The following is a 27,849-nucleotide window of genomic DNA, read 5'->3' as shown; positions in this document are numbered from 1 at the left end:
TCACAGACTGAGCAAGAGAACTAAATCTTCGCTTGAGCCTTTGCAACGTAAAGCAATACACTGGACCATGTCTCGCTTTTGTTCATTGTTATTGTTATTAGCCTGAATAAAATGGACCCAGTGGATGATTTCTCTCTTGGAGGTGGCAGCGAAGGGAGAGATGAAGCCCAGCCTGGGAGCTGCATTCTGTCTATAATAAAAACTTACCAAGGAAAGAATTGAATGAAGAGGGATGGGAAGCCTAAGACAGAGTATAGGTTGGCAGTACTATGGTGGGAAAACGAAAGGGCACTGCCCCTGTTAGGGCACTTGGGCAGCCAGGCCGTGTCCAGATGGAGGCCTGAAGGGTCCTCGTGTGCTGCACATGAGGTGAGTGGAACATAAAATGCATGTGGGTTGGCATCTGTGGGCATCTGAATGGGACCAAGGAGGAGGAAGTGGCTGGAAAGGGGAGACGTGATTTGCTTTGGTTTGGTGGAACAGCTTGAACACAGGTCTTGAGAGTAGAACAGAGTCTCAAGGAGACAGCGGGGGAAGAAAACAGAGTTGGAAAAGGAACCATGGGCTACCACAGAGGTCAGGGAACCAGGCTCTATAAATCCGTACTGAACAGAAGGGGCATTTCATGTGGAGAGAACCCCTCCCCATGCCCTTCCCAGCACAGCATCTTGTGGCACTTCTAAACCCTTTCCTACCACATTGATCAAAAATGGTATTTCTTTGGTTTGATTTGTATTTCTTAATTGTATTTGTAGTAACATAAATCAGTACAGCGTTTTAAGAGGATAGTTTGGCAATATGTAGCAAACTTGAAAATGCTCATACTTTTTATCCCAGTAGTACTGCTGCCAGAAATTTCTCTCATGGATACATTCACAGAAGATCCCGAGATTTATGACCTGAAGTGGTCACAGAAAGGTCATTTGTAAGGACAAAACCCACCGTGAGGCAGGCTCGACCAGTCCCAATCCATCTGTACTATGGGGTCCTGCTGCTATAGAGATGAAGGCTATAGAGCAATGCAAGGTGACTCCACCGCACTCCACTGTGAAGCCAGTGACAAAGCACAGATAAGATTATCTCATGTATCATCAATTTAAAAAACAACAGCAATGATATAAGCATATAGGCAGGTATAGGGGTAAAATGATTCTGGAAACCGTTAACTACTTCTTGATTGGGAGTGGTAGTTTGAAGACTCTTATATTTTGTGGCCTTCCACATTTTTAAAATGTGCATGTAGTATAGTCACATATGTGCAGTATAATATAATCACATATATTACATGTACATGGGTAAAGAAGGCTGAAGCGTGGCTATGGGAGCCCCAGGGAGGCCTCTGAGCCTGCTTCTTCATGGCCCTGGGACTTCCCCACAGGCCACACTTAAGGCAGCAGTAGAACATTCCAGCATCACAGCAGAGCAAAATTAACCACAAGAGCCCAACCTTCAGTAGGGTAGTGTGGGGGCAAGCAGAGCTTGTATAATAATCTTGTAAGCCTGTTGGGAGAGCTGCTATATGCCCTGGGGAGTCTGTGGCTTTCCTGGATGCCCTGGTCCCACAGAGTCCCAGAAGTTCCCATGTCTCCCCTCATTTGTGAATTGAGATATTTGGTCACTGTCATTGTTTTCTGCCCCACAGGAGATACCCGGGCTCCGATAGGACCATGCTGCAGAGGTGGCAGGTATAGTGACCCCCTTAGAGGACTCTAGGTCTGAGAAGACCCTCTGGGAAGGCAAATAATAAAAAAGCTGAGGCCCCAGTGATGGAGAGACAAAGCATGAGGGTGACGCAGGAGGGATCTTATTTTTTTAGTTTACCAAAATATCCCTAATACTTCCCTAAAAAGATCTCAGTGAATGAAAGTAGTACTTGAGGCTTGGAGTCAGAAGTGTGTGTGTGTGTGTGTGTGTGTGTGTGTGTGTGTGTGTGTGTGTGTGTAGACACGTCCCTCCATGTGCATGTGCTCCATGCATGCAGATAGACACCTATTTATAAATGGACACAGTGCAGAGGGGCACAAGCGTTCCCTTCTTGTTCTGGGAAGACCTACATGGCTCTCAGCTTGAATGAACAGACATTTGGCCAGTGATTCTCAGTGAAAGGCAAGGTGCCCAAGAGAGTAGGTCCTAGAGATCACATGGCAACAAGAAATTATCTCTTGGTCATTCTTGTCCAAAATCCTTTCCCCACGAGAGGCCAAGGGAGATCATAGCATTCAGGTCCCATGTAGGAAGTGACAGCTCTACAGGATTGTTCATTCACTCATTGGCCTTGGTAATTTCTCCAAAATAGAGTCCCTGTACAAATCAATACCTTGATTGCACATTCTAAGGCCCTAACAATGAGTGTTGTCCCAATAAGACAGGACAGAAAAGAAAATCCCTAAATTCCCAGAGGAAGACAGTTGTTCAGCCTCTGAAGGCTTCTTTCTCTGTGATTGCAAGGTCCCCTCAGCTGATTTTTTTTAATCATAAAAAGGTCAGCAGTAAGTTCACCCACAGCATCCATGCTCTTATTTTAATCAACTTTTGAGTATCACACCCAACAACTAAACAAAAGAAGGCTTTATCCTTGGCTTTGGACTATTGAGCTATATATATATGTACGCATATGTATATACATACGATTTTTTCCTGGCCGACTTTGCTTCAGTTCACCTTGAAATTCGTATGGCCTCCCTGATTTGGCCCGGCTTGTGAGCAGGCTCACCGGGAACGGTGGAGGTGTGTGCGCCTATTCTCACCTGCATGGGGAGGGCTGCAGAGGGCTGAGAGATAGACCCCCATGGCCCTTAGGAAGATGCCAGCCATGTTTGGTTAACTCCTCATTGTTCCTTCTGGTAGAAAAGGGACATCAGCAATTTCGAATATCTTATGTACCTCAACACCGTGGCTGGAAGGACCTACAATGACTATATGCAGTATCCAGTGTTTCCCTGGGTCCTGGCTGATTACACCTCACAGGTATAGTATTCCCGTGGATACTCTTTAGATGTCCTGAGGCTTTCTGACCCTAAAGACCAGAGCATGCTAGATCAGCACGCAGAGCCTCTATGATGGGGGATTCGGTCTACCTGGGCCTGACGGCTGCTCAGCCCTCACCCCTGAGGAGGCCTTTGCTAGACAGGAACCAGCTGTTTGAGTTCCTGTCTAGCTCCACCTATGGGAAGGGGACCCCCCGCACACACACACCTGTGGGATGACCAGCACAAAGAGGACAGTTGCTCACATGTGCCCCAGGGGGTTTCCTGGCTTTTTCACTACTATCAAGGCAGCTGATACCCATCTGTTGAGACACTGCCATGGACCGATGGTGGTCCTTCCAGTGAAGTAGGCCACGGAGTTTATTTCCTGAATCAACATATATTGGGTGGGTCTGGGGTGGAGGAAAGGAGAGACCCAGAGAGAGACCCAGAGACCCAATGAAAACAAACTACTCCCCTGTAGCCTGTCGTAGAAAACAACTAACAACTACTTCCCATTGAGATGTTGGTATGTGGACGTCACCCAGGATCTGGACCAAGACATGTTGGGACAGGGGGAGCTGATGGCAAGACCAGATCATTCCATCCTTTGGCCTGTGCCCCTGGACCTCAGCAGGCAGGGGACGGAGGAAGAAAGCTGACACAGCTGGGCCACAGTGACACTGCTGGGAATGACCTGGCTGTAGAGCACTGTCCTGACCACCTCGGCTCTGGCCATCAAGAGGTGTGTTGGGCTTAGTGTATAAAGACCAAAGGTGAATAAGTCCTGGTTCAGACCAGCCCTTGCCAGTCCTGCCGAGGGCTGCTTGGAATCCAGGCCCATACCTAGGATTTGGGAGAAGGGGCCTCAGTCTTTTGATGTAAGACATTTAACACAAAACTTTTTTTGCCATCCATATGTTGCCTTTTATTTCCCTAATGATCCATCTGAGGCTGAGGTATTTCAAAAATGAAACATGCAAATCCCAGCTTTAACTCACATGCTGCAAAGTGGTGGTTTACAAGCCCCTTCTGTTTGGCTTGAAATTTTGATTACTTACCCGTATTTAAACATCAGGAGATTTCTCCTTAAAATCTGGCTCTCCAATATCTTTTGGAGAATCAGAAGATCTAGCAGCTCTGAAGCCCCAGTCTGTCCTGGCAAAACCAGCCGTGGCTGAGCATGGCTCTCCAGGTGGGTCATCTGTCACCGGGGTGTGAGAATTGCCTGCTTCCCTCTGCCCCCACGCCTGGTTCTGCAGGTGCAGGATGGGGACACACCCTGCCCGCCCAGGGGATTGCAGTGGTTCACTGCTAGCCAAAAGGAAAGGAAGAATAAAGAAACAGTTTCTATCAGACATGAAAACCCTGGGGAATACACAGCTCCTCTGCTAACACGTAGAACATCTCTGCTAAAAGCAAACAATCCTAGGATACCTGGCCTTAAAACCTTCAGGTCTCCACTGCCTTGTATGATCTTCTCCAGGGCAGGGGAAGGGGTTACATTACATGCTGTCATCGCCCAGAAGGGAGGGGGCTCACATCTCCCCCTGGAACAGAGGACTGCTAACTTCTAGAGAGTCAGCTTGCTCCCTGGCAAGGACCATGAACTACTGAAGCGTACAGTGCTCTCTGTGGGGGCTGGAGCCAAGTGCCTCCGGGACAACAGGGATTCTTTTGAAAGTCTCTTCAGTAAGTGGTGGTGATGTTCTAATTTGGGTCAACTTGGAACAGGTTCAGTGTGAACTCAATCTTCCCCTCCTCTTTATTTTCCTCCTCTCCCTTATTAAGTCTTTGTGGATCTCTGGCTCTGGGGCCGTAAAACCCCAGCACGCCTGCTAATCACCAGAGGGGGTTCAGACCAAATGACAATAAACCAATAAAGAGAACCATAAAACTAAAGACCATGGCTCTTGAAGTGTCGCTGGGGTACAAGAGGGTCTGAGGGGAGTTAACTCGAACCTCACATCTGCCTTCTAGACATTGAACTTGATGAATCCCAAGACTTTCCGAGATCTCTCAAAGCCCATGGGGGCTCAGACCAAGGAAAGGAAGCTGAAATTCATCCAGAGGTTTAAAGAAGTGGAGAAGACCGAAGGTAGGTAAATCCCAGCTTGACATTTTTCTGCAGTGTTGCTCATCTGAATGCCTTGAAATGGTCGTTGGTAACTGTTTAGGCTCTCACCTAACGTGGAAACAATGACATTTGGACAGGGGACAGACAGCTCTAGTGCCCTGGCCTGCACCCTGGCTACACGGAGGCATCACCCGCGCAGGTTTCCAACACACTCATGTCCAGGGCTCACCTCTAGAAATCCTGACTTAAGTACGGCTGTGGTGAGGTCTGGAGGGAATGAGAACTACTGTGCTAAGAGCTAATACCTCCACCGAAGGGGCCAGCAGAAGCAGAAGCAGAGAGTGTATTCACTCGGCACTTTCTAGGTTCCAGGCACAGGCCAGCCTGCCTTCGTAAACACAGTGGTCCATTTTGAAGAGAAGGAATTAAACTCAGAGAGTTCAGGCAACGCATTCAAGATCACAGCAGAGCCAGTATTTGTCTTGCTCTAGAACCTACTTCCCAAACTTTGTTCATCTGCACAATCTTTGCCACATTCACAGGAGACTTGAACTCTTATTGCCTTAATTTTTTTTTCTTTTGATCTATTCACTTCTAAACTTTGATGAGTGTATTTTAAAAAGACATTTATCTATCATGCATTTGATCCTTGCTATATTGGTTTTTTCAAACACTTTGAAATAAACATGTAATTTAAGATAAGGGAGAGCCATCCATGAACCATGAAAATTTCCCTTGGGAACCAGAAGCAGCGTGCTTTGGGAAGGCTTATTGAACCGTTGCTTTAGGTGAGCAGGTTCTCAGCAGGGTAAGGAGGCTCCTGCCGCATCCTGCACAGCCCCGTAGAGGCCTGCCTGGGACCCCCGCACTACATGAGGCTGGCACTCAGACTTGCTCAGGGGAGATGGGAGGATGTGGATGGTTGCGCAAGCCCCTCCTTTCCCTGCTTATTTCCTTCTGAGGCCGAAGTTCAATCATTAGGGCTCCCCCAGGTCCCCCACCCAGGTGCTGTTCCTCTGGTAGCCAGGCGTGGCCAGGCACTTTTCACAGAGGCAGACCAAGGGAGCGTCGGATCTCACTAGCTTTGGCCCTATTCTCTCCCATCTCACCCTGGGTGTGCATTGGAGCTGCCCATTGGGTTTGGGACATTGTACAAGTTCCTCCACCAACCTCCCAAACAACTGACTTGGCACAAGGAAGGGCTTTGGGCTAGGCATGGGGCTGGCAGCAGATGGCTGAGCAGTCACTGCAGGGAGCTGGGTCAGGCCTTTGCCGACTGCGGTGATGGGATGGTAGGCATGTTGGGGCTTGCTACATAGCCCTTAACTTAGAAGACCAAAGCATTTTTTCCCCATAAATCTGGAGTCCAGACTTCCCAGAGCCTGGCTCAGCCCACATTCTTGAGAGTGGGACACTGAGGACCCAGGGTGCAGCTGAAGGTCTTGAATAGGCTTTTCACCACTGGAGGTTACTGGCCAAATTATAATGGCATCTGTGAGCAGAACCAAGGCTCCAGTGGCCTGCAGGTGCTCTCTTGAGCAGGGCTTGTTCTCATGCTTGAGGATCATAGAGCCTGTGTGTCTATAGGATTTCCCAGCTCAGGTGGGAAATCCACCCCAGATGTATCCTTTCATTGCAGGAGACATGACTGTCCAGTGCCACTACTACACTCACTACTCCTCGGCCATCATTGTCGCCTCCTACCTGGTCCGGATGCCACCCTATACCCAGGCCTTCTGCTCTCTGCAGGTGAGCTCCCCCCCCCACACACACACACAACTTTATCTCACAGACTAAGAGCTAGGCTTGGATGAAGCAGGGATCTCCCTGCTAGAAATCCAATCTTCAGCTAGGGATTCCCACTTGATGCTGACTCCAGGGTTCTAGGTGGTCCAGCTGAGGCAGGCTGTCATTGTCAGTGACCTGCAGTGACCTGCGTGTCTGCCCAACAGTGTTGCAAAAAGACTCTAAAAATAAGGAATAAAAGATATGGGGGGGGGAGGGAATACTTAACATAAATAGGTTTTAGTGGAAAAGGAAAAGCAGAAAGCTTGAGGACTTCCTTGAAGATAGGTGGTCGGAAATTGGAAAAATAAACACAGAGAAGGAAGAGTGACAAGAATATCACTTGCGATGTCAGAACAGAGACAGCTACCCTAAGTACAAGGTGAAAGGCTTAAAAGGACAAAATATTTGAATAAGGAATAGCTGAACCAGAGAAAGAAACTAACCAGCTTACCTACCCATAAAGCAATAGACCACTCATCATGCCAGTGTAGGGTTGCCAGATTTCACAAAACACAGGATGCCCAGGTAAATTTGAATCTCAGATAAACAGTGAATTTTTTTATACTAAGAAATTATTTGTTGTTCATCTAAAATTCAAGTATAGCTGGGCCCCGTTGTGTCTTACCTGGCAGCCCTACCCAGTGTGAAGTGAGCAAGTCTGGCTCTGAGTGGGTGGTGCTGTGGAAGGCACGTGGGGTTGCTGGGATAGAGTCCTTTGCAGGCAGGCTAGAAGTTAATTTTCTCTCTTTTCTTTCCGACCTTATCACTGGGCTCCTGCTTCCCAGGTTGTCCCAGGGGCATAGCTTTTGACTGGGGAGAGCCACTGGGCAACCCAGCTGCAACCAGCTGGCTCAGTCAGCCCCAAAGTGAGTGCAGCACACAGCCCAAGAGTAGGGTCTGACCTGCTCCAGGCCTCACAAGTGTCCTGCGGAGAGGAAGGCATAAGCTATGGCGGGCAACAGGCCATGAATATGCACAGACTTACTCTGATAGCGAAGTACATCAAACGGAACATATGAGCGTTCCAGGAGTTGTGGGTTCTGGTCTGACCTCACCAACAAGGCCACACTTGTGGTCAGATGACCTTGCCCCTGAAAGACCAAAGGCCGCATCAGCACTAAATCCAATTCCTGAGCCCTAGGCAGGAATGGGTAGACAAGGTCAAAGTGATTTCTCCAACTAGGAACAAACTCCCTCCTGTCTTCTGTGTCTTGGCATAGTGTTCTCCATCCTTAAAGGCATGGATTGTCTAGACATTGTATAAACTCCTCTCCATGGAAATTCATCACTCAAAAATAATAAGTGTGCTTCCCCTGAGCCTTTCTCAGGCAACAAGCATTTTAAGTAAGTTTGGTTTGGAGAACAAATGGTCCCAGAGCTATAGCCCGTGCCAGGAATCCCATCCAGATGTTGCTCATTAATCCACAAGAAGTGACGATCACAGTGGATGATGATGGTGGTGCATTCCATTCCGTTAAGGCATTCCCTCCAGGCAGTTCTGGATGCTTTAATCGCTCTCTTTTGTCCCTTGGGTCCCGTGCTCTAAAGCCCCATCTCTACCTGTTACTAAAGGTCCTCTCACATGGACAAGAGGCAGAGTGGAATCGAAATGGCACCAGCTATGAGATTTATATGCCAGCTCTGCTACTTCACAGATAACAGAATCTTCTGCAAGTTACATTATCTCTGGAAGTGAGGGTTAATTATACACAACTCTCTGAGCTGTTGAGATTAGATGAGGAAATGTGGGTAAAGCCTGTAGGTCAGGGCTGGGCACTGCATAGGTGATCAATCATTGTTACCTTCCTTCTTCTCCCTGCAATCAGCCAGATCAAATCTGAGTAAGCCTGAACTTCAAGCTGGTCCCCTCTGGGCTAAGCTAATTCAAGACAGTCTGGACTGTATAGAAGCATTCCAGGATGGCATTAGCCAGATGAAACAGGTGTGCCGCAATTCCATGAAGATATTGGGTTAAGGCCACTCTGAAGTTAGTCACAACTAGTTTGAGCTTTTTTTAAGCTAGTTTGATCCACTGGTGACCTCACCAAACTGGTTTGAGATGCTCTAAACCAGTGCAAAATGGCCAGAACCCATTTTATCTGCTTTTGGATGGTATACATGTAGTTACATTAGCTTCAGCCCTTTGGCTCCATATTGAAGTCCGATGTGATTCCTGGTTTCCCTGGCTCAAATCTATCTGTGGCATGTTGGCCCATCTGAGTTGAAATCATTTAGGCTCCCCATGTGTGCTACTTCTAACTGCCTCTTCTAGTGGGCCATAAGAAAAACCCACTATCTTCTGCTTTTTCCTTAGACTAAAAGATGAGTTTGAGCTTCCAAGGGCATGGGCAAAAGGCTGGGGGGAATACACCTGATCTCCTTTGGGAGTCCTGGGGCCTTCACAGACCTCCTGAGGAATGTTCTGCCATCTTCCTCGAGTCAGGCTCTTTCCTCTATTCCACCCTGCCATCTAGGGAGCAGGTTCATTTCTTCTTAAGAGACCTTTGCTTCACCCCTGTGTGGTGACAAGGAAAGGATCCTCACCATATTCTCAACAGACTAGACTTCCATTCCCCAGCATGGACCACGGGATAAGGAAGAGTAAGAAAGGTGGAAAAGGTATAGAATCCAGACATGAGCCCTTCTGATTTTATTTTTTAAAGATTTTATTTACTTATTTTAGAGGGAGAGCACAAGCGGCAGGGGAGGAGTGACAGAGAAGGAGAAGCAGATTCCCCCACTGAGCAGGGAGCCGGATGTGGGGCTCCATCCCAGGACCCTGTGGTCATGACCTGAGTCAAAGGCAGATGCTTAACCGACTGGCCACCCAGGCACCCCCTTCTTGTTTTATTTATCTGGAGAGCAGGGAACTGAGAATGTCAGGTGTCTCCAGGCCAGGTGTGCCTGCAAGAGTCAGTGTAGCAAAAGGCAGGCTTCCCTGTTTTGCATGAAGTAAACTGCCTCTTGCCTGTTAGTGTGAATAAGCCCGAGGGACTTGCTTGCTCGGTTCAGTGGCTCGCGGCGCCAGTGCCTCTGGTGCGGAGAGCTGGGTCTATGCGGCTCGCGGTGTGGCCCAGTGCGGGGGGAGGGGGAGGGACACAGTGTTGCTGGGCCCTGCGGCCTGTCCCCTGAGCGGGGTGTGGACAGAGGGCACACCTCTCACACACCAGCTGGGATTGCCGTGTGGCCCCTCCCATCCCTGGCCGTGAGGTGTGCTTTATTTCCCCTTCACGTTGCATCTTCTGAACTCTGAGCTGCTCTTGGAATCGGCACGTTCCTCTGAGGTTTCTGTGTTTGATCTTCCGCCTCAAACCCGTCTTCCAAGGATAGACCGTCACAACCCAGAAGAGATGGCACGGCCCGGGCGACCGGGGCAGGTGACGTGCCACAGGCAGCGTGACGAGATGCAGGCCGGAGGCCTGAGACCACGGTGCGCCGGAGCGGGGCCCCCAGCCCTCCCCTGGCCAGCGCGCGGGGCCTCCCGGGCAGGGCCAGGCAGCGGCGCCCCGGAGAGGGCACAGGAGGGCACAGCGGCCGTGCGAGGGACACCTACAGGCCGTGTGGCCGCAGTCACGGCCGGGCGGGGGCGGCTGTCAGCGGCAGTGCGGAGGGTGTTCGCAGCCTCCCGGGCCCGGCGGCTGGTCGGCGGGAAGACTAACGTGCGCTAACCGCAGAGTGGAGATCGGGGCGCCTGGCGGCTCCCGGGTGCCGGGCTGCAGATCCAGGTCCAGGGCCCGAAGCTGTGCCCAAACAAAGGCTTAATTAGCATCATGCCGCCTGGAGGAGGAGCATTAGAAAAGAATCCTGTAGTGGAGGCAGGCAGGCCCGGAAAGAAGTCCTGGCCTTAGAACCTTCTAATTGCTAGTGTTGAAGAGCCGAGTCTCCGAGTCTCCATTCCTCCTCCTTTAACATAACCCCTGCCTCAGTAGGAGGTAAAGATGAGGTGAGGTGCCCCAGGAAGGCCCTGCGGCTGGTTTCCAAGCACCCTGGTAAGTCTACCATCCTCCCATGCGAGTAGGCAGCAGGCTTTTCAAAATCCCCCTGCGTTTTGTTTGTTGAGGGAAGCGCCACATCCTAAAGGGGGACAGCTAATGGCTTCTTTGGGGTCAGCCCACCCTCCAATGAGAGCAAGACTCACAAGGCAGCCCCGCTGGTACACGGGGCCCCCAAATGCGCTATGGGGCTGACAGCTCAGCTTCCTGATGGGATGTTAAGAGTCTGGCATTTTCTGAGGAAGCCTGCAGACTCCCCCACTGCACACGCTGGCCCCTTCATGTCTTTGGTGGTGGTGGTGTCTCAAAATTGCCCTGAGGATGCGCTTGCTCTTTCCCTTCTGCCCCTGTCCCAGGACCCCACCCCTCCTCCCTTCCCCCCATATCTTATCTTCTGCTCCCAATAACTTTTCAGTTCTTTTTCCTTTCCTTCTCTTTCTTTTTTTTTTTTTTAAGATTTATTTATTTATGATAGGCATAGAGAGATAGAGAGAGGCAGAGACACAGGAGGAGGAGGGAGAAGCAGGCTCCATGCTGGGAGCCCGACGCGGGACTCGATCCCGGGACTCCAGGATCGCGCCCTGGGCCAAAGGCAGGCGCCAAACCACTGTGCCACCCAGGGATCCCCTCCTTGTCTTCTTATGAGCCCCTGGTTACCTTCCCCACACACACTGAGGTTGGGACCTAAGCCAAGGATTGTTCCTTGATGTCTAGCCTGCAAAGGGCAAGCGGAGTCGGGGTGGGGCTCTTGGGGCACCTCTTCCTGTGTGCACCTGGCACTGCAGGAGGTACCTCACACGCAGGTGCACACACATGCACACTCACAGGCTCACACACATTTCTACACCCACAACGGTCACCCCGGAACATAGGTGCACATGGATATCATGGCCCTGCACACAGTGAGTAGTGCCTTTAATACATAGCATCCTTTTAAGACCGATTCCAGTTTTAATAGATGTACTATGATCGTGTACTTTCTTCTAATCTGAACTCCCGTCTGTGTCCAACGGAAGTCCTTATTGGCCATTTCTCTCTATTATTTTTGTTTTCAATTTTGATTCATCTCTTAGCAAAATTCTACACCTCCGTAAAGGATTTTAATTGAGGGAGGATACCTAGGCTCATATTGTTTCTGAGCCCTTAGACATTCAGAATATCTTTCTGGCGTCTTCATGGAGTGATTGTCAATTGGGCATAAAATCCAAAGCCTTACCTCTTGCCTCAGAAACCTCCGGCCTTGGCTGCCTTGTCTTCTAGCTCTTATAATATCACATGGGAAAAGTCTTCTGCTGACAAGAGGTTGTTCCTTCGTGATAATAATAATCTTACTATTATCTTTTCATCATGTTGGGTATGCATAGGATTCATTGTTCTTGATATTCAAGAATATCTGCAAAATAGATTTAGGAGCAAATCTTGACTTAGTAATTCTCCCTGATTGTTTGGTTTCCATCTGGTCTCTAGACTTAATTTTGTTGCGGTTTTATTTTATTTTGGTTTGGACTTTCCTTATGGTGGTGCTCTGTGGACCCTCCTTGTGTCTCCCTGTCTCACTCCTTCTCTCCCTTCCTTTTCTCTGTCTTCTATTCCTTTTCCCCTTCCTTCCTTTCCTGAGAATCCAGTCCTGGCTGAGACTCACTGCTGGTAGCCCCCAGAGTCTGTGTCCACCCACAGACTTACAGTATAAGCAACAAAGCAGCTCCTCTTTTTCTTCTAGGGAACTTGGCATTTCTTTTGTATTGCAGAGGTGAGAAAACCCATTAATTTTGAAACAAATGTATGCAAATACATTTATTAATATAGGAAATAGGAAAATCGGTTATTGCTTCCTTTATAAATAATACAGGCTTAAGTTTTAAAGATATTACTTTTGCTAAAATGCATTAGACAGCTGTGAAAAAAATAACATTTTTCTTTGTGGTAATATCTTTAACCAGATTTGTAGCACTAACAATATTTCCTATGTATATATTATTTTTATTTAATACAGGTAATCTTTTTATTACCAAATCATATTGTTTCTCAGGAGATTACCATCAGCACTCATAAAAGCTGCAAAAGGAATCCAGGAGGACGAGAAGGCATCAATCTCTTGCAGACGTAAGGCTCCGGCTGCAGATTAAATATGCAAAGCTCTTAATATGTTTCAATGAGCCACTTGTTAGGTGCAGATTTATTTAAAAACACTCTCACCCTATTTTGTTTCCATTTCAATTTAAATCTGATGGTGGGCATCATCCCCTAATTTCAACCCAAGAGCAAAGTGACCTTGGAGAAAAGCCCCATCCTTAAATTGCCAGGGTACTGTGTTCCGTTGCAACCCCAGGGGCAACTGGCTTTCTCAGTGTCCCTGTCCGTGTGCAGAGGACGATCCAGGGACCTCACTGGATCCTCAAATCTGACTCAGAAAACTGACCAACCCACCAAGATGTCCAAATGTGGCTTGCCTCAGGTGTGCATCAGGTTCTGCCTTCACAGAAAGGGCTGAGACCCCCTTGCCCCACATGTAGGAGATCATGTGGTCCCCAGCCCTGGGGATTCCCCCAGTAAGCTGGGGCAAGGGGGTCTCAGCTCTTTCTGTGAAAGACAAAGAAAGCATGCTCTTTGGAGTAGCATCCATGGGATTGACCTGGTTCTGCCATCCACTGCTTTGATAGCCTTGGGAAAACCAATATATTCTGAGGATATTCAGTTTTCTGGTGTGCAGAATGGAAGTACAGTTCCCTCCTGACACATCTGCTGTGAGGATTAAGAGCTGACATCTCTGTGTAAAGTGCCTGACATAGGGTAGACTTGACAAGAGAAGGCTGTGCCCCTTCTTCACCCTTCATCCCCCGCCTCAGGGGCCCCAATGCAGAGGAGGGCATTGTTATTCTGGTATCTACCCACTTGTTCTCGGGCCACAAAAACTCTGCAGAAATTGGCAGAAGGAGGACAAGTTCTGATAGAACAAAGGCCCAGCCCTGATGGGGATAAGTGAACTATCCAATCCTAGGGCGGTGTTTTTGGGGTGTCCCTAAACTTAAGTAGACCCAAAGCCCAGTTTCAGAAACTCATTCTTGAAGTCCTTCTGCCCCCAGCATCCTCATTCTTCCAACCGGACCTTTCTTCCTCCTCTCAACCCACAAGGTCACCTGATAAAGAGTGTGGCATCAACTAAAGAGATTTGATGATTCAGATGAGAGGAGCAGGCAATCCAAGGAAAGAATTTGCTTTAAGTCTTACATGGTCCGATCCAAGCTGCCGAGCTTGGGATACATCAGGCCACCTGTGGAAATGGGCCTTGGAACCAGGGCTGGCTGTGGAGAGTGTGCAGACGTCATGTCTTCATGAACCAGCTTCATGTCTCTGCGTGGCTGGTGTGCCTCCAGATCTTTGTCCTCAAACCTGTTCTGTCTTGTTAGGCTGCTCTGTTAGATATCAGCAGCACCCTGACCTAGCCTGCTTTCTTCCGCTTCTGTTCCTGGCCTTGGCCTTGCCTCTGCTCAGAACACTCTGACTTCTTCTCTGTCACCAGGCTTGCAGATTCATCAGGGGCCCACTTCTCCAGGAAGCTTGCCCTGATTCCACATGGAATGGCTGACCCACCCTCTGTCCTGTAGTGGGCTCTTTGTATCCTGCCTGTGCCTGATTCAGAGTGGCCCCTTCACAAACACGGGGAATTGGTCAGATGAATGGCTGTGCTTTTCCTGTCTGTGATCTGAACCTAGATTTCTGAAATGGAGAATAAACAGTGCCTCTGGGGGAGCCTCAGTGCCAGGGTCCAGAGAATGGTTGAATGAACAGATTCATAAAAAAGCCATGGCACGTGTGTGTGGAGTGGCAAACGAACATGTGTGGGAGTGAATGGAAAGAAAGCTTTAATGGTGGAACCCATGCCTCAGTGGCTATGGATGAGAGGAGACCACACAGGCAGTGCCTGCACATCTTTCTCACCACATGTAAGTGATCACATCAGCCCCCTTTTCTCTCAGGGAGGAAGCTTTGATGTGGCAGACAGAATGTTCCACAGTGTGAAGAACACATGGGAGTCGGCCTCCAGAGACAACATGAGTGATGTCAGGGAGCTGACTCCAGAGTTCTTTTACCTGCCTGAGTTTCTAATCAACTGCAACGGCGTGGAGTTTGGTGAGTGGAGGCCAGGGTGTAGCCAGGGAGGGCTGGGCAGTACATGGGTCACTCCTCTGAAGCTCATTGGTAATGACTAACTTTATCAATAACTTTGCTGGGCAATTAAATGAAAAGGCCCTTCACTAAACCAGCATGGTCATTGTGAGGTCTCCCCTTGATGGCAGCACTCAAGGATGAGGTGGGAGCCAAGGAAAGACACTAGGCCCTGGGCTGCCAGGATGGCTCTGAGCCACAGACCCACCTGACACCCTTCCTGTGAGGGTCTCCAGGGTCTCAGTCTTCAGTGAGAAGCCCTGCTAACAACCAGGTCTGGCCCTGCCTTCCTGAATGACATTGGGTAAGCCCCTACCCTTCTGTGTCCCCATTTTCCTCCATGGCCCGCAAATGGGTTAACCTGGACTCTGGGAGCTGGACCCAGAGAAGCCGGGTCTGCTGGGAGAGTTTGCTAGCTGGAGGGCATCTAAAGGTGGTTGTATGGGGATACTGGCTCCTCCTCGTCTTTCCTGTGCTTCAGGCCCCATCCCACGATGAACCATGCCTTCTCATTAGTTTGGAATAGGAACAAACATTTCAGGAAGCCCAGTGAACAGGTCCCCTGGTGACTGTGTGTGTACATTGGGAGCCTCTGCAACAAACATCAGGGTGACTGATGGAAGGGGATGTGTGGTCAGAGCCTGAGGCAGGGTGTGGGCAACTCTCCCCTCAGAGGACAAGAGATAAGATCACTCACCCTGTAGAGGGTGCTTATGAACTGTCACCAGCACACACCTGTGCACCGGAGCTCTCCTCCCTCAGGGCTCTCCTTCCTCCAAAAGACATACAGGGTTATGCACCTTGAGCCAAAGCCAGGTGTGGGTGCAGGGGAGCACAGTTGAGCACAGGTGAGATCTGGCCACCACCCAGGCATTCACCTCTTCTGCTGTGGTTTGCAGCCAGAATACCTGTGGAGCATTTAAAACAGGCCCCGGCCCATGCTCACACTCAGCAAGCTTGATCCATGGAACTTGGTGGCCTGGGCAGTGTTCAGGTTCTTGGATGCCTCACGTGCATCAAGAGACCCCAACCAACATGAAGGGTGTTTCCCACCAGATGCGGTGAGACCCATGAAAGCAGTGAGACTGGGGTGGAAGCCGGCCTGGGCTGAGGGCAGTGCTCTGGGGACAGCACCACTCCTGCCCTGGAAATCGGTGGGGGCTCCTGCAGACAGGGACAGGAACTAAGTTGCAGAGATGACACACGTGCCAAGGACCAAGGATCCTCAGTCATCCTGGAACAAGAGGTTATTGAGCACCTGCTGTATGCAGAAACCTTTGTAGGCTTTGGGAATTTAGGTGGACCGCTTGGAACCGATTGTCCTGAAGACATTTACATTCTGTGCAGGGACAGGGACAGAGGGAAGGGATAGAAAATACAAACAGATAAATAAGTGAAAGATTGTCTGATGCTGAGAATTGTTATGAAGAAAGAAGGTAGGAAAATGGTTTAAGAGGGACTCCCAACATCCCTGTGTTATTCTGGTCTCCAGGAAGGAGCATCTGAGTTGGTGACAGGTGAGCTGAGACTAGACGGTAAGAAAAGCCACATCAGACACAAACCTGTAGGCCAGAGGAAGGAGGCGAAGGTTTTACTCTAGTTGTACCATGAAGGCTCTGGAGGGTTTAAGCAAGACTATAACTAATGTTTATTGGGCAACCATCCTATGCCTGGAGTTTTTCTAAGCACATTATGCTTATTTCTCTTTTAATCCTTCCACCATTAATCCATAAGCCAGTAATGAAAGCTGCCAATACAGCAGCCCGGGGGGGGGGGTGGGTATTACTGCAGCGGTAAGGGGGTGCCAATACTGCAGCTCCTACAGGTAGGAGAAGTGAATCCCTAAGAGATTAAGCAACATGCCCAAGGTTACGTGGCTAATGGGTAGGAGAGAGACTTGGGCTTGGATCCAGACTCCTCTTTCTAATGTCTGCAGAAGCTGCCTCTAAAAACCTTGCTATCCTCACTTTAAAAATGGAGATAAAATGCATAAATTATAGAGTTAAATGAAGATTCAATAAGATGTGTGCCAAACACCTAACATAGTGCCCTGGCATAGAGTTAGATGCTCAAAATACAATAGCTTTTACTGTTAGTGTGATTATCTCCTTACTGCTCTAGCCCTGGGTGGAAAGCCCCCAGATGAAAAGGCATAGAATAGTAGGGAAGAAGAAAGACAACAAACAATGACCACAGTACTGGCGTTTTATAGGACTTGTGAATCAAGTACAAACCTGCCTGGGAAGCAGGGAGGGCCTTGTAGAAGGTCAAAGGCTTATAGACCAAGTAGGAATATTCTAGGCAGATGAGAGGGTGGGAGGCCACCAGACAGAAGATGCAGGAAGCAGTGAGGCCTGTGCAGGACACAGCTCTTAGCCTGATCTGCATGGAATTAGAAGTCTTAGACAGCATGGGGTTATATCCCCACACTCCTAGCCCAGTTTGGGCTCTCATTTACTCAAAGCTCTGCTGTTTCTCCCCTCACTCAGGCTGTATGCAGGATGGGACAGCACTGGGCGACGTGCAACTCCCTCCCTGGGCTGATGGGGACCCACGGAAATTCATCAGCCTGCATAGACAGGTGAGTTGACTAAGGTCATGCCCAAGGCCCTGGCATCCTGAATGGAGACCACAGTATCTTCTCAATCTCCACGGAGGCTTTCTGTGCAAGCAGAGGGCTAGTGGCAAGCACTTCTGAGGCTTTTATGTCTAGAGAGCCCAGAGAAGGTGCTAGGCTTCATGCTCCAGGTTAACAGGAAAAATCTCGGGTTCTGGGCTCTTTCAAGAGTTCCATGCCTTATGTCCTTGTGCCAGTTTGTTGTGGGAATTACTAGAGGGGGCACATTCACATTCTTTTTGAATGCTCTGGAGGACAAGTTAGTGTCTTTAGCTGGTCCTATAGGCAGTTGAGCCCTGGGCCATACTGCTCAGTATAGCTCAGAGAGAAGCTAGAGGCCCTGAGCCACTCCTATGGGCCAAAGGATGTGCCAGGCATAGGGAAGACTTGGCTTACTAACCAGAGAGGGTGATGTGGTAGGGGCCATTTGGATCAAATATATGCATTAGCTCAAACCATGAAAATAGGTGCAATTTCATTTGTCATCAGGGAAACATAAAGAAAAACCACGTGAGATGATGTTACATATTTATAAGAGTGGCTAAAATTTTAAATATTGACAAAACCAAGAGTAAGCAAGAATATGGAGCAGTCAGAATTCATTACACATTGTTGATAGGAAAAACAAAATGGTACAGCCACTTTGGAAAAAAATTTAGTAATTTCTTATGAAGTTGAAGATGCATTTGCCTTATCACCTGGCAATTCCATTTGTCTATATTGACCCAAGAGAAATGAAGACATGTCCACGGAAAAGCATGCACATAAATATGCATTATTTTTATTCATGCTAATCAAAAACTGAAAACAACCCAAATGTCCAGCTACTGGTAATGGATAAACAAATGATACATCCACATAGTGGAATACTACTTAGCAATAATAAGAAGCAGTTTACTGATACATGTAGTGATAGGAATTAATCTCAAAATCATATCTTAAGCAACAGAAGCCAAACCCAAAGCTCCATACTGTGGGATTCTATTTATGTGACATTCGGGGAAAGGTGAAAGTATGCAGATTGAAGGTAGATCAGTAGTCACTGGAGTAGGGGATGATGGAAAAGTAATACAAGAGAACATTTTGAGTTGATGTAAATGTCATATCTCAGTTATGATGATACTTACATGATCACATGCATCTGTCAGTACACACTGAACTGTACATTTAAAAAGGGTGAAATTTATTGTATGTAAATTGTACCTAAGCAGAAAAAAAATCTAGGGTGGGCCTGAGTAGCAACAAAGCTGTACTTTTTCCTCTGTCCTTATCCCTTGGCAAGGAGAAAATTCTTCCTTGGTTTATCCTTGCCTCTGGAAATTTAGTAATGGTAGTCATCTCTCCCACAATCCAATGGTCTTGAGTAGTTGGACCAGACATGAAATTGACCTCAGGTGGCAGCAACCCTCTGCCAATGTGTTCTCAGAAAAGTTCTTGGCTTGGGGCGAGTGAGAAGATTCACTACACAGGCCTGACTGCAGATGCCAATGGTCTAGTGGGGAGGCAGCTTGATTAAATAACCACACAAATAACAGGGAAATTATAACTGCACAAAATGCCACAAAGGAGAGATATTTATTCAGTGTCATCAGATATAGGTTAGAGGTGTGGCCCAGGGGAACTGGGTGGTGACAATAGTGGGGAGACCTCTTTTGGTAAAGATTAGGTTGGAGTGGGTTAGGATGTTAATGATCAATGTCAGTGAAAATATCAGAGTAGGAACCTCTGGACATACTCTACTCCATAAAAGCAATAAGAATAATGGCAAAGATTGTCATGAAAAACTTTTCAGAACTCTGGAAATTAACTAGAGGCTTGGAAAAATCAAGGGTGTATTCCTTTGAGAAAAATGACTGAATCTCTGAAATAATAGCAAGCTTTGTAGTGTTTTAACTTACACCATTCTCATTTCTCCTCTTTAGTGCCATAGTAGCTTAAAAAACCAACAGCCCACAATAACAGTGAAAACCAACAGCCTACCAGTCATTGGAGGGGGAAGAATGGGGTTGGGGCTCCTTCAAAGTCTCATACCCAGAGAACTGTTATTATTTGACCTGTTAATGGTTCCCTGAAAGGCCCCACCAGCAAGGCTATCTTTATATGATCTCAAAGATGGCAGAGTACAAAAGACTTTTCTTCAGTGATATTTGTGAAAAAATAAACCAGAGACAACTGTTTAACACCGTGGCTGCCAGAGGTAGTGGATATAATTGGCCAAACAATAGACTAACCAAAAAGCCTAAATGGAAAAACTAGGGAATGAGATATTTGTTAGGAGGCTTGAAACGATTTCAAAATATCCCTGGGATCTAGGATACACATATCTGTAGGATTGCTTTCACGTACAAGGCTGTGTTTATGCTCCTAAGGTCCTAAGATTCACTTCTGGCTGACATTGAGGCTCTGTGCAAGCAAGATATGAGGTAAAGGCAGAGTTTTTACCAGGCAGCTGCTACCTGGCTGAACATTGAAGCCATGCACGCAAAGCCCCTCCCTGGGCAAAGACTGGAATACTAACTGGTTCTAGGCATTTAAAGAAATCTTCATCCAATCATAAGAAGACCATTAAGCTAACAAAGCAGAGATTTCAGTGACCACATACAACAAAAAAATACAGACTCTGTAGAACTGGTTCAGTAAAGTAACTAAATAAAAAAACAATAAGCAACAGTAACAACAACAACAAACCCTGGGGTAAGAGAAAAATCTGATTTCCAGAGTTGGCATATCATATTATCTAAAATGTCTGGTTTTCCACAAAAGTTATGAGACATGTAAAGGAAAAAGAGTACAGCTCATACAGAGGGGGGAAAATGCTGTCAATAGAAATATCCCTGTGGAACCCTAAACTTCGGACTTACTAGACAAGACTAAACCAGATATCATAAATAGGTTCAAAGCATTAAATAAAACTATGTGTAAAGGCCTAAAGGAAAGTATGACAATGAGAAAATATAAATAAAGAAATAGAAATTATGCAAAGAAATCAAATAGAAATTGTGGAGCCGAGAAGTACAGTAACTGAGATGAAAAATTCACTAGAAGGGATCAATAGCAGGCAAAGAATCAACAAACTTGGAAGACAAGTCAATTGAGATTACCCAGTCTGGGAAACAGGAAGAAATAAGTGAAGAGAAATGAGCAGAATCTAGGCATCTATAGAACACCATCAAACAGTAACATATACAAATTGGAAGTACCAAAGTTTCCAAAGTAGGAGAGAAAGGGGCAGAAATAATATTTGAAGAAATAATGTTCAAAAACATTCCAATTTTGATGCCAAGCATTAATTTATACATACAAGACATTCAATAAATTCCAAGTAGGGTAAATTCAAAGAGATCTATACTTAGACACATCATAAACTGTCAAAAAGGAAAGTCAAAAGAAGAATCTTAAAAGCAACAAAAGCAACTCATCACTTACAAGGTGTCTTTAATAAGGTTAACGGTTAATATTTCATTAGAAACCACAGAAGTGGGCAGCCCCGGGTGGCTCAGCGGTTTAGCGCCGCCTGCGGCCCAGGGCCTGATCCTGGAGACCCGGGATCGAATCCCATGTCAGGCTCCCTGCATGGAGCCTGCTTCTCCCTCTGCCTGTGTCTCTGCCTCTCTCTCCTCTCTGTATTCTCATGAATAAATAAATAAAATCTTAAAAAATCAATCAATCAATCAATCAATCAATCAATCTTAAAAAAAAGAAGAAACCATAGAGGTAAGAAAGCAGTGGTATGAAATATTCAGAGTGCTGAGAGACTATCAGCCAAGAATTTTATAGCCAGCAAAACTATTCTTCAAAACTGAGGAAATAAAGACATTTCCAGACAAATAAAACTAAAAGAATTTATCATTAGGAGACCTGCCCTTTAAGAAACACAAAGGGAGGGCAGCCCCGGTGGTGCAGCGGTTTAGCGCCGCCTGCAGCCCAGGGTGTGATCCTGGGGACCCAGGATCGAGTCCCGGGTCAGGCTTCCAGCACAGAGCCTGCTTCTCCCCCTCTGCCTGTGCCTCTGCCTCTCTTTCTCTCTCTCTGAATAAATAAATAAATAAATATTTAAAAAAAAAGAAAAGAAACACAAAGGGAGTTCTTCATGCTAAAATAGAAGATAATAACTCAAGTCCACACGAAGAAATAAAGGAGGTAAGTAATAAGAAGGAAACAGAAATGATAAGGATTAGTAACAAAAATCCTGCTTGTGAAGGAGAGAACAAAGACAGAGAGTAGTACCTGGAGGAGATGGAAGGTTAAGGAAATGCTAAGATTTTCTTTTTTTATTTTAATAAGTAAGTTTAAAAAGTAATGGGAAAGAGAGGGTGAATATACAAGGAAAGGAATAATATATTCTTGAGAAAACAAGAGAATTTGGGATCTAAACTACAGGTAGAGGGCTAGCTTTAGATAAAAGGTTGGGCAGATTCTGGCATTAAATAGGAGGAGGAGAGGTCAGGGGATTGCAGATGAAAGTTCGTTTATATATGTTGTCAGAAAGATATGGAAGTTTCCAACTGGTGGCTCTATTTTTCTGTGCAAAGTGGGAGGTGTGGCCAATGGCTGAAAGTAGACAGTCAGAGAGGGTCAGAGGTAAGGAGAGAGAAAGAAATGTGAACTAGTTATCTCCAGTGATAATGTACGACTTGACCAGAGAAACATTCTGAAGTTTTCTGGGAGTGCTCCAGGTCCATTTGAAATTGGTGACTCAGAATTATAGGATAATCAGTGTGGCCCCTTATGTGATGTTTTATGTGAGACATAATATATTTGAGTTGTTTCAGCGCGCTGTGAAAAGACAGTATACACAATTTGATAGCATAAAAAGATGTATTAAGTGGAGTATTATTGAAATGATATACCACAAAGTCTAAGCTGCATCAAGATGTGGCTGAAAATAGGTGAGTGTCGATAGATTGCAAAGAAGTAAAAGGGTGAGGGGCCTAGAAGTTTTGACAAGGTAGAAGAATAGCCTCAGAGAGTAGTTAAATAACCAGCAAGGTGAGGATGTGGCTTTCACCAATGGAGATGTTTGAAGGAGAGATTCTGAAGTTGGAGTACTTATGGATGCTGACATGAGTTAAGGTGTGTCTGCGGGAGTAGGTAGCTTTAGGTGGAGACAGGCAAAATCATTGGAGAAGTAGCACTTAAGGAACTGAGAGGTGAAATATTGCAATCACTGAGGATGATGGCAGATCTTGGAGATGAAAGGAAGTCATGGCCAGGACTCACCATGTTTGATGAATGAGAAAAAAAAGTTGGTAGATGGCAGCATTGTGGATGAGGAGGGGGGCTAGAGTTAAATTCCATGAACTACAGAGGAGCAAAGTATTGTTCTTTTAGCAAGAAGGTAGAGGAACAATGGTCTGGAGGTGGCAGTGAGGACCAAGGAAGATACCAACACCACCTCTAGGCCCTAAGACATGGCATGTAACCCAGCAAGTAGCCACCACTGGGGGCTCAGGAGAGAGCCAGGCTTCATCTAAAGAAAGGAGGTAGAAAAGATACTCTAGAAGAGCTTAAAGATATGGGCTATGTGTTGGTAATAAGAGTAGAAAAAATGCCTGGAGGGAGGGTCAGATGTCCTGGCCTATGGTCTTCCCTGATATATGACCATTCTGCTATTGCAGTCACCAGCAAGTGCTTTAATAAAAACATTAACAGAAGGCTCTTAGCTGTGCTCCAGGCCAGATAGTAGGCTTGGAAAAACCATGCCTTTCATCACAACTCTTGTGGCATTACCCAGGTGTGGCTTCTTGAAGCCACTTTGGCCGTATGCCTCAAAAAAACTAATGTGGCATAGATGACCTGACTTCTATAGGCCCATGTCCTCCCAGAGGATCAGTGAGTGGTGCTTCGACAATCCCAAATGTATGTTTTTGAGTCTCAGAACACAGTCCTGAAGTTGGGCTCTGCTTAGTAGAAACAGGTGCCGTTTCTCAGGTGAACTGGCATATTCCAAACCCTGGCCCACATTTTCTCTTGCTCATGGGTGGCAACTGTTGGGACATTTTGCCAACCTGGGTACCCTAATCTGAGCTGGTGTAATTCAACTGGCCTGTATCCATGAAGGATGGAGCATGCTTGGCTCCTCTGCTACCCTTCTTTCTGTCTCCTGATAGATGTCACCTTTAGTTGGAGGCAGATATTACTTGCTTACAATGGGAGCTGTGTTCCTGAGTGGGGTGAGGTTTAGATGTCACGTGGAAACTTTAAGCTCAGAGTAAGTCTCCATGGCTGAGTCTGGAAATTCTCCTGTCCTCCTTCCTTGGAGACAGCAGCCTGCACGTGGGCGGAATGTTCCTCAAGGTCATCATAGACTTACCCCTTAGGTGTGCAGATGAAATACTCTTGTCCATTGCGTACTCTGGACTGAACATAAGTGCCCCAGTAAAGAAGCTCACATTCCTGGGGACAGTGCTGCACCTCAAAGGTAGATTCTACCCTTTTCCTTTAAGAGATCACTAAGAAAGGGCCTCACAGCCAATATGTCAATAATTTCTAGGTACTTGGGTACAGTGAGATGTGCTTAGTAAGGTTGGATAGCCGCTAAGGGATTCTGAGGCCTGGGAGTTGGGGACTGAGATAGTAGGTTCAAAAACATACCTGAACCTGCCCCAGGAGTGGAGCAATTATATCTATCAGCAGAAGATGGTGTTAATGGGAAGAGATAACACACATAAACCCCAAGCCAGTGCCTGGCACCTAGTAGGTGTGCAGTGTAGTCAGTGTAGCTAACTTTACATGGAGCTCATTGCGCACCAGGCATGAACACAGACCATACCTCACATATCTCCACAAAGAAGGTATAATTATTTTCCCTAACTTGTAGGTAAAGAAGATGAAGGAACTGGGGAACAGAGATGTTAAGGAGCGTCCATGGTAGTGCTGGAGTCCAGCCTGCTCCAGAATGGGTTCTCCTAACTCCTACACTTAGTCTCAACCACCTGAATCTCTGATCAGAATCAGCTCTCCCTTTTTCTTATTTTGATCTCAACAGGACCCCAACACCTTATTTTCAGTCTTCCGTTTAGATATGGAAGACACAAATCTTCTGAACCTCCTGGTTATAGCACAGAGTGAATGAGCTAGGGTGATGGGAGCAGTCAGATCTGTTTTCCCACTAGCTGGAGACAGGAATTAGATGGTCATTAGGTGGCCGATATGTTCTGCTCACTTAGTGCTCATCAAGCTGAGTGCAATATCACATCTTCCCTGTGCAGAGCCAGCATCCTGATACGTGTGCCCCCTCCTGATCTGTGAAGAGGGCTCACAAGTCTAAGAGAGGCCTTCATTTTTCATGATCTTTGGGTTTTGGTTCCAGGCTCTGGAAAGTGACTTTGTCAGTGCCAACCTCCACCACTGGATCGACCTCATTTTTGGGTACAAGCAGCAGGGGTCAGCGGCGGTGGAAGCTGTTAATACCTTCCACCCCTACTTCTACGGTGACAAAATGGACCTCAGCAGCATCAGTGACCCCTTAATCAGGAGCACCATCCTGGGGTTTGTCAGCAACTTTGGACAGGTACCCAAACAGGTACAGCATCCATGTTCTTGGTCTTGCTTTCTCAAAAGAGTGTGTGAACTGTGAGCTTGAGAGTGAGAGTGAGGACATTTTCTCCCGGATAGAAACAAAAGGGAACTGAGGAGGGGTAATAGTCTCCCTACACCCCTCAACATCAGGGCTTACTTACCCTTCTGTTACCATCCGATGTTGATGAGGGTGATGACGTCATTAATGATAATGATGAGGACTACATTCCCCTGTGATACATGTGACAGACACTACAGTAAATCCACAGGATTTAATTCTTTATATGTGCGTCTACTCTGGGGAGTTGTTGTAAAGAGCCAACGCATGGAGACATCAAGTGCTTGGAAGTGTCTGCAGTATGATGGGCACTCCACAAATATCACTTACTAGTATGCCTCCCTCATTGAATCCCCTCATAAGCTCTGGGTATAGGGATTATTTTTTTTTTATAGATCAGGAAGCTGAGGCTCAGAGAGGCTGAATAGGTAACTCGCCTGCAATTGCACTTTAGCAGATGGCAGAGGTAGAGCTCTAGCCCCATCTGGCTGGCCCCAAAGCCTATGTCATATCAGCAGAGGTGGGAGAGGATCTAAGTTCTGCCCCCGGGGCTCCTGGTGAAATTGATGGGGGTCCCACGTGGGCCTTTTGCTCCACTGGCTCCATCCTGCATCAGTATAGTCATGTAGCGATGTGAGTCTAGGTGTTTGTGTATGACATCCTGGTGAATGGTGTGCAAGGAGGAGCACTTATTTGACTGATCTCAGCTGTGTTGACCCTGGAACTTTGGTTCAGTGTGGAGAGGTTTTATTCCTAAGGACAGCCATCTGGGCTACTAGCGTGACCACATGGGCTGGGATCTCAGCCAAAAGCAGTCAGGAGCCATGCTGGGAAATGAATGCGTAAGCCCAGCCAATTTCAGGGCCATCTTGGGCAGCAGTAACCATGAGGCTTGGATGGGCTCATCTTACAATGCAAAACTAGTAACATCTTTTCTACCTGGTCTTATGTGACATGCTCTGGGTTTGCTCAGCTCCCAGGGGAGGAGAATGTGAGAAATGCCTAGGGGTGACTTGGAGAATGGACATCCAAAGTGTGGGTTTGGCCAGGGAAGGCTTTGAAGAAAGGATTGAATTTCAGAAAGGAAGTTTGGGCAGCCTAATAGTTTCATTTCTTTAAGAAATGAAATAATACAGATAAAGCAATTAAATAATTCAAAATAGTAGTTGCCCCCACCCAATTGTGTCCTGGGTGATATACTCACAGTCCATGTCCATGAGCAAAAATATTGTCACATCAGTGTGCTTGCAGAGTGCACACAATTTTAGATTCTGATTTTCTTTGGTGATGTATCATATGAGCTTTTAAAAAAATATTTCTTTTCTTAAAAAAGATTTTATTTATTCACGAGAGACACAGAGAGAGAGGCAGAGACACAGGCAGAGGGAGAAGCAGGCTCCATGCAGGGAGCCCGATGTGGGACTCGATTCTGGAATTCTGGGATCACACCCCAAAGGCAGACGTCAACCACTAAGCCACCCAGACATCCCTACAAAAAATATTTCTAAGTAATTATCAGAATGAGAATTCCTCCAGTGATCCCTACCTAGAGGCAGGATTAAAATACTTCAGGACCGTGCATTGTGCTGTCAAGGGGCTGTGTGTGCTGAACCTGTGTCAGGCTCCCAGCCTGTGGTTCTTTAGTCATTCTTCTGTGTGAGGAGGGACATTCTTTATTAAATGCTCATTTAAAAATAACCTTTCTGATTTCTGTTTGCATTGCTCATCCACCCAGCTTTCCTAGTAGTCCAGTGTCTGACTAAGAGCTGTTCATGGAGCCTCGGCTGCTGTGACCCTTCCCCCAGCCCCGCTCCACCAGCTGCCTCACCTCTGCCACTGTGCCCAGCTGGGGCCAGCTCTCACCCCTCCTTTGTGGCACCCAGTGGATGTTTCCATCCAGGAGCGGAGGCATGGGCCTGATGGCTGGAAAAAACAGCCTAGGTGGGGAGAGGAGAGGATGGAGAGCTGTGGCAGCAGCAAGGTTCTGCCAGCAGCATAGCCTTGCACTTCATGTTTTGCCTGGTTATGCAAAAAGTTTGGCATTAGGGACAGTTTGACAGCAGAGATCTAAGAAAAATGAAAATAAGAAAGGCCACTAATGGGGTTTGTAAGGGAAAGGGGAAAAATAGGAGAAATAGCTCAAGCAAATGGAGGGAGATGTGTGATCTGGAGTGTGAAGAGGGTCATCCTGACCCCATGGTATGAGCTGCAGCTTGGCCAGGGCCCAGGAGCTCCTCAGTGAGGTCCCCGGCAGCATGGGGAAGATGACGGTTTGGCAGCCAGGGGGGCTACCTGTGCCAGTCGCCCTCTATGAGCTGGAGAAAGCGGCTGCCCCACTGAGCCCCAAGCCTCTTATCGGCAACAGCTGAGGGTTGCAACTGATTGTTCTGTTGATGCTGAACTCAGGAGCGAGCCCAGCTGGGGCAGCAAATTGGGGCACAGGTGCCGCTGTGACTTACATGAGGGAGACTCCTCCTCTGCCTTCTGTCCTTTTTTTTAAAAAAAAAAAAATTATTTATTTATTTATTTATTTATTTATTTATTTATTTATTTACTTATTCATTCATTCATTCATTCATTCATTCATTCATTCATTCATTCATTCATTCATTCATTCATGAGAGACAGAGAGAGAGAGGCAGAGACACAGGCAGAGGGAGAAG

General features: G+C 47.0%; 1 protein-coding gene across 9 annotated transcripts in view; it reads left to right on the top strand.

The window, feature by feature from the left end:
• The window catches only part of WDFY4 (WDFY family member 4), a 285,914-nt gene that overhangs the window by 241,180 nt on the left and 16,885 nt on the right, over positions 1–27,849 (top strand). For 5 of the 9 annotated variants that reach the window (XM_077878621.1, XM_077878620.1, XM_077878618.1 and 2 more), the window contains 7 exons: positions 1,643–1,685; positions 2,848–2,967; positions 4,947–5,064; positions 6,683–6,792; positions 14,801–14,954; positions 17,480–17,571; positions 24,920–25,132. In XM_077878621.1, the coding sequence (XP_077734747.1) occupies positions 1,643–1,685; positions 2,848–2,967; positions 4,947–5,064; positions 6,683–6,792; positions 14,801–14,954; positions 17,480–17,571; positions 24,920–25,132 (850 nt within the window). Of the gene's footprint in view, positions 1–1,642; positions 1,686–2,847; positions 2,968–4,946; positions 5,065–6,682; positions 6,793–12,816; positions 12,927–14,800; positions 14,955–17,479; positions 17,572–24,919; positions 25,133–27,849 lie in introns of those variants that run through there. The other 4 variants (XR_013368304.1, XR_013368303.1, XR_013368305.1 and 1 more) reach the window with 4 other exon arrangements.

Source organism: Canis aureus, chromosome 29, assembly GCF_053574225.1.
Source record: "Canis aureus isolate CA01 chromosome 29, VMU_Caureus_v.1.0, whole genome shotgun sequence".
Taxonomy (NCBI): domain Eukaryota; kingdom Metazoa; phylum Chordata; class Mammalia; order Carnivora; family Canidae; genus Canis; species Canis aureus.
This window is presented reverse-complemented; position numbering and strand designations above follow the sequence as displayed.